Consider the following 7,232-nt stretch of genomic DNA (forward strand, 5'->3'; position numbering starts at 1 on the left):
ATTGTTTGATTACACTGTTTAGTCATTGTTTTGGTGGGACCATGCCCAAGCAAAAAGTTCATGTGGTAGTTATTGAAACTACATGTGCACTTGATTTGGGAATTCTCAGATGGCTTTCTATCTTGTGGCAGGCTGTAAATGCAGAGGACCTCCAAAGTGGAGGTTATACAATTGCTGATGTCACACTTCCTTTGCCTGGGTAAGAGCAATCTAGACATACCTGGTTCATAGTCTTTTCTGATGTCATTTTGAGGACTATGCTTAATTTATCCCCACTCTTGCAAAACAATGCTTCTGGCAGTTCAAGAGTACTGTATCCAACCAACGATATTGCTCAAGTTTACCATGATTTAGCAAAGAAGGTGTGTTGATTGCTTTCTTCTTTTATTACTGAATTCTGCACTGCAGTGCATCTCTCCTACCGTCACCCCCCTAATGGTGTGTTTTGCATGATAGTTCTTTCTCTCTTTCATTTTTTATGCTTTCTTGTTATTATTTCCTTAATTGGATTGGGGGTCGTACAGCAATAGAGTGGGCTGTGATGTGGCCTTCGTAATTCTACTTTAGTAGCAATGAGAAAATAAATGTATACAATTATTGAAACTTCTATTTTGTTTATAGTAGGTAAGCAAAAGAAAGAAATGATCTCTTACATGTCTTGGAAGTTGAGACAAGTCTGAGTGGTTATGCACTGGGAATAGAGATTTTGATATTAATTATTGGTTAAGTTTCAAGATGTTTGACGAGACCAAGAAAAAAGGTGGACTACCTTTCTGTTATTTTTCAGTTATTAACAATGAAAGAAAGGGGAAAAGAATGAAGATCAAAAGGCTTTAGCTGCAAGGGAGTGGATAATTCATCTCCCGTGTTTTTTTTTTTTTTAAATTATCAGTGAAAAACTGAACTGAGTGTGGATAAATTGTTGGTGGTAGTAGATGGTGTTAATTGAACATGGAACTAGTTGTTTTATGATTTTATGGGTTTTCAATTTTCTTAACTTTACTGGCACCTTCCTTTTGTTGAATGTCTCAGGATGGCATCAACTTGGCTGAGTGTGTACACAATGTCAAGTATGTAACTCTGGCTTTTTAGTTTACCAAATCTTGCAAATTTTTCAATCTTGTCAAATGACATGTTTTCATATAAATGAACACCTGTTTAGGGAATTTTCGATAACCAGTATGACTGGAGGCTATAGGCAGGTGTTCCAGAAGCCAATTGACTTTGAATGGTACACACACCTTTTTTCAACCAATCCCGTATCCTAGGAATCTAGTATCATTAATGGTGATGAGATCTGGATCTCTATGTAAATTTCAGGGAATTGCTCCAGTATACTGATGGTAATGTACCCCTGGCGGAGACAGATTTGGATGCTATTGCTAAAAAGAAACCTGCTCATAATGTCAAGGAGGAAGGCTTCACTGATTCAAGTCAGCTCAAGATTTGCTCTGTTGACCATGAGAAGCAATCAATGAATTCAAAAGATGAAAAAATACAAACATGCAACAGTGAAGCTGAAAATGGTAAAGAGACGGGATTGTCAGAAGGTGACTCTCTTCATATTTGTGATGCTCAGAAACCCCAGATGGCCCTAAAGTTAGGCTTTACTCTTCCAGCTTCATGCTATGCTACGATGGCCATTAGGGAGCTGCTGAAAACATCAACTTCTGTATGTACTACTGCTGAAACTTCTGCAGATGTCCTGTTTTCATTTGGGTTTGGAAGCATTGCATGATGGATCTGTCTTTTCACGTATAACCATGCTTGGGATGCATCTTTTCAAAGGGACTTTATGGTTGCATCCTTATCGAGTAAAACACTAGAATATGCAATTTGAGCACACCCGTGTGCATTTTTCATGGAGTCTAGATCTGCTAAGCTTCAACATTAATGTGACTAGTGTAAAACTCTGTTATTCTCACATGTACACGTTACAGATGTGTAATGTAGCAATTGTCAGCAATGACTTGTGATATAGCAATTAGCAAGTCTAGGAAGAAAGTATAGCAGATCTGGGTTCTTTTTTGAGTGTCTGACTGATTTCCTAATATCCACTGTTTGTTTTAGCAATCCTGTTTCTACAATGGTTGGAGAAAGAGAGTGCATATTGATTTAAAAAAATAGGGAAAATTCCCGATTAGTACCCTGCGCTTTGGGCCTTGTACCACTTTGGTCCTCAAACTTTAAAATGCGACAATTCGGTACCCAAACTTTCAAAACATGACAATCCAGTACCTGCTGCTAACCAGCTGTTAAGCGGCATTTGAAAAAGACACAAATGCCCTTTGAGTGTCATCTAATTTTCTCTATCAACCATCCAAACATTGACAAAAAATTAAATCTCAAATCCTAGCATCTTCTATTCAAGAAAGTTGGGGTCACCAGAATGCCCACTCAAACGTGAACCCAACTTTCTTGAATGGAAAAGGCAAGGATTTGGGACTTAATTTTTTGTCAATGTTTAGATGGTTGATAAAGAAAATTAAATAACACTTGAAGGGCATTTGTGTCTTTTTCAAATGCCACTTAATGGCTGGTTAACAGCTAGTTAACGGCAGGTACTGGATTGTCACGTTTTAAAAGTTTGGGTACTGAATTGTCGCATTTTAAAGTTCAGGGACCAAAGTGGAATTAGGCCCAAAGTACAGGGTACTAATTGGGAATTTTCCCCCAAAAATATTTGAGATAACCTCTTTCTATTTTCTGTATGACCTGTGGAAAGCAGAATCCTGTTTTTGGAATGGCCCAAAGTTGTCTTTAATCATGGGTTGGGGTATTCAGTTATTCACTTAATGTTCACTACATCAATTCTTTATTGTATGCCTGGAGTTACATTCATGTTTCCATTCATATGCAGGTTGCCTTTCACAAAACACTGAACCAATGAATTGTCACTGTAGTACGTCTGGAATTTGTAGATGGTGTTTTTTTTCTTGAAAAAGATCATGTGGGATACATGAACAAACGAAGCATGAAATAAGACCTGTATTTAGAGTTTATCTTCTTCAAAGGAATTGTGTTGTAAGTTGGAATTTATTGGGAATAGAGGAGAATAATGTTTCTTTTCAATTAATGCCTAACATGTAGTTCACTTGTTCAACCGAGCTCAAGTACTCTTCCTTTTATGATAGGTAGGCTCCCTGCTTGTTCAAATACTGACCTTGAACTGCTATACAATGATATCTGCCATTTGCATGCTTTTGTATAGGGATACCTTTTTGGATGTAAACGTATAAGATGACTCTAGATCTGCTAGAAACAAGCTGTGTAACAAGGACTAGTACACTGAATCAAAAGGAAAAAAAAGTCAATTGCTGATAAGCCTGATATAACAGGTAAATTGATTGCTGATTTGTTTGGGTGTCTTTGCCTCATCGCCTGTGTTACTCATCTTGTATCTAGCAGATGTAGACGACAATGTAAGACAGATTCTTGGGCGAGGAATCAGGGTAGCATGTGATTATAGACTGCTAGCAGCCTAGCATATACGCCTAATGTTTCGCACGAGTATTGTTGCACCAAGGAAATCTCCCATTCAATATATCTAATATGATTTGGTTTACCCCATTAAATATAATTTATTTGATTCTTTTGCATATAGAAGTATAATGAATGGTTGAGAGATAAGTAGAACAACTTGGATGGTAGGAAGTTTCTTGTCAGGTTTGTTTCTTGACAGGGTCGATGGAATTTTGGGTCTGAATTCTGGATCTATCCTATGTCAAAATTTCAAGAGATACAGCATTGATGGCAGTTGGCACACCAAAAATTAAAGACGGTGGGAAACTTGGAATTCGGTACGTGTGGTAATGCATGGAATTTATTTATTCTCCTTGGTAACCCCACTTTTCTCAATTATGTCGCTATGTAAATGCAACTGGAAAAAGTGGTCCAAATTGGTCAGTATAATTATCGGGCCATCTCTTCATTGGTCATCACTTGATGTTGTTTGAGTGGAATATGATGCACAAGGGATCGTGTGTGGAATGGTAACAGTTTAACAGATATTCCTCAGCGTGAACATCAAGGTGTCTAGAAACGAATCAGTTAGGGGTCCGATTCTCGGGTCAATTAGTCCAATGGTCTGACCATTTGAATCGAACAATGGCTCATTTTGATAAAAAATAGAAAAATTAGAAAAAAATAAAAAGGCAAAAACTGTTGGACGGTTCAAATGCCTGAATCAGCGGTTTGCTGATTAAATCAATCAATGGTTTTGGCGAAATAGCGGTTTTGGGGTAAAATGAAAGACCGGTTCCCAGTTTTTCTGGTCCGATTTTACAAACCAAGGTGAACATAGATGTTTTTACGTTTAGCTGTGATGCTATACGTTGAGAATATGGCTGTTGAAATGTCAAACAAGGTTTGAAATATAGCGTACTTTCAGCCTTCAAACAAGGTTTGAAATATCAAAACTAGTGTGAGATCACTCGCTAGCACATGTTCAAGTAGTAATCATACATGTATGACCAGTAATGAAATCAAGCAAGTATCGACTTTATATGGTATAGGACTGAATTTTTGCATATCCAAAGTATAGATAATTTTGATGGCCAAGTTGGTTCGGTAACTCGGTTTTAGTCAAGGATGTAAGTAAGGTTGTAACTTGAGCTGGGTTGGCCCAAATCCAATCCTAACCCAACCTAAAAAAGTAGGGTTGTTTGCCACCAAAGCTTGCTGCCCATAAAAGATCTATTATAAGTCATAACTCATAATAAAATATAGTCATTACTTTTTTTTTCTGAATTTTGTATTTAAAGAACAAATAAAAACATCAATAAACAAATAGTAATAAAACATAGGATTAATATATGTAGTGAAAGTTGAGTTAAGATCTGAGATTAAGAAGTTTTACGAAATTTTAGGGGATGGGAAGAAGGTTGGATTGGGCCTAACCAAGTCCAGCCCAACCCAAAGTTGACTTCGATTTGGGTTAGGGTTGGGGGTTTAAAACTTAGGGTTGAACTAGAATTGGCCTCAATCCGACCTAACCCAGCCCGACTTGCAGCCCTAGATGTAAGTTTTCTTTGTAGTTCTATTCGTGGCTGAACATATTGTATTGTATTGATCCATATTGGTCAATTAGATTGATGTGTATTCGTAGGGGTTCGACTATGATATAGAAAAGATATGATATCTGAAAATTTTTTAACTAGTAAACTGGAATCATAAACAACAACCAATCAGGTGCTATTTATAAAAATTCATGAGTGGGTTTTGGTTGGTCAAAACTCTTCCTATATCATATCTTTTCTGCATCATAGATTTTCCTGTATTCGTAGATACATTTCCAAATTCATTGCAATATCAACTAGAAAATCAGAATAAGTAACAAACAATTAAAGAGAATAGGTCAATTGATTATAAAAATGAGCTTTTTAAAGTAAAAATGAGATTTATATTGATTTCCTATGTGTCCATGCATTTAATGTTTTTCACCATTTCCAATTTTTTAGTGTATGTTGTCGATAGTTCAAACTTTAAATAAATTACTAAAACACATTTTCTTGAGTTTATAAGTTATTCTTAATTTCATGTATTTATAAAACATTTAATCATTTCATTCTTAATTTCATGGCAACGGGGCAGGGATTATATTCTCCGTCTCCAACCTTGATCCTTGTTGGGGATAAAAATTGTCCTCCATGCCTGACCAAGGAATCCCAAAAATTATTGATTAATAGATTTAAAAAAAAAATAAATTTACTCAAAATAAAAGAAAATTTTAAAATATAAATAATATTTTAAACATATTTTGATATATATATATATATATATATATATATATATATAATATAAATAAAATCATATATATAGTAATATATATTTAATACAAATAATATAATCCGGGTTGGGACTGGGCGGGTACTTTTTTATTACCCATCCCCAACTCTAGTCGAGAATATTTTTATATTCCCATCCCCATCCCCACCCCTGCCAAAACAATCCCAATCCTCGACCCCGTCGGGTTGGGTAGGTTAAGTACCCGATCTCCCATATATACATAAAATCATCTTTTCAATACCTTTTGGCCTTTTTCATTTGTAATAGTGCAATTTACCTAGGTAAGTGCACTTACCGGTAAATGTTTTCTAGGTAACATTTACCTAGGTAAATGCACTTACCCATGTTCTTTTGATTTCTAAATTCTTAGGTAAATAATAAAATGATATTTTTACCTACAAAAAGTAACTATTAAAATGGGTAAAATGGTCCCATCATGTTTTGTTAAAATTTCTCCGAGGTGAGTAACTTACCCACCTAGGAGATGGATAAGTTTTACCAAGGAGAGTATGGGTAACTTTACTGTGGGACCCATTGCTTAATGTAAAAAGAATAGGGGAAGTTGGTCAATAAGACCAACTTTCCCATGCATATTTACCTACAAGCAAATGGGGCCTTTGTAATATCTATGCTTTAAACCTTTTGTTTTTTTTTTTCGTAAAATGGCATTTCATTAGACAAACAACACAAGGTTGGAAACGAGAACAACACTCAACAAAAAAACAAAACAGAACCTACAAAAGATAAATCTTTGATCTACCTCCATCGTTGGGTTGAAAAATCCGTATGGTATCTGAATTTCAATGCTTCGACTATGACTCTCGAACTTGTTATTGGGGAGTAGACCTGTTCATGGGCCCGGCCGAGTTGGGCTTGGGCCGAGCTTTCACTTGTCACTAATGAAAATATACTAGGCCCAAGCTCGAGCCTGAGCCCGGCCCGACCAACGGGCCTATAACTTGGGCCCAAGCCTGGCCCTGGTAAAAAGCCCGAAACTTGAGCTCGAGCCCGAGCCCGAAGCCCGACCTAATTGAAAAAAAAACAAATTTCCCTATTCAAATTAGAATTAAAAATTCAGATGGTATTTTTTTTCTATTTAAATGAACAATGGGCCTACAAGATGGTATTTTTCCCTTTCTTTTATATTTTAAACACAATTTTATATTCTTAAATCAAAAAATTTATTCAAATGGACATAATCACATAACTAATTTTAAGTTTAATATTACGTCGGGCCGGGCTATTTTGACAAAACCCGAGCCCGGCTCGAATTTATTGCAGGTTGGGCTTTTTGGCTTGACTTTAAGCCCGCGGGCCCTATAAGCATGTTCAAGCCCGTCCAGATCGGGCCGGGCCAGACCGGCCCGTTAGGCCACCCAGCCCATGAACGGGTCTACTGGGGAGTTTGGATCTGCTGACCACAACACACTACTAGCTTCCCTCAT

The 7,232-nt window shown here is 36.6% G+C and overlaps 1 protein-coding gene across 1 annotated transcript in view; it reads left to right on the top strand.

The window, feature by feature from the left end:
* LOC148879161 (Pseudouridine synthase family protein) overlaps positions 1-3,103 on the top strand; it is a 31,118-nt gene extending 28,015 nt beyond the window's left edge. Inside the window, exons 15-20 of the mRNA XM_088960589.1 lie at positions 132-199; positions 302-362; positions 1,033-1,070; positions 1,163-1,231; positions 1,321-1,672; positions 2,861-3,103. Coding sequence (XP_088816715.1) covers positions 132-199; positions 302-362; positions 1,033-1,070; positions 1,163-1,231; positions 1,321-1,672; positions 2,861-2,890 — 618 coding nt within the window. The 3' untranslated portion in view covers positions 2,891-3,103. The remainder of the gene's footprint in view (positions 1-131; positions 200-301; positions 363-1,032; positions 1,071-1,162; positions 1,232-1,320; positions 1,673-2,860) is intronic.
* The last annotated feature ends 4,129 nt before the right edge of the window (positions 3,104-7,232 follow it).

Source organism: Nelumbo lutea, chromosome 1 (assembly GCF_056320005.1).
Source record: "Nelumbo lutea isolate HS-2025 chromosome 1, American lotus-T2T, whole genome shotgun sequence".
Lineage (NCBI taxonomy): Eukaryota > Viridiplantae > Streptophyta > Magnoliopsida > Proteales > Nelumbonaceae > Nelumbo > Nelumbo lutea.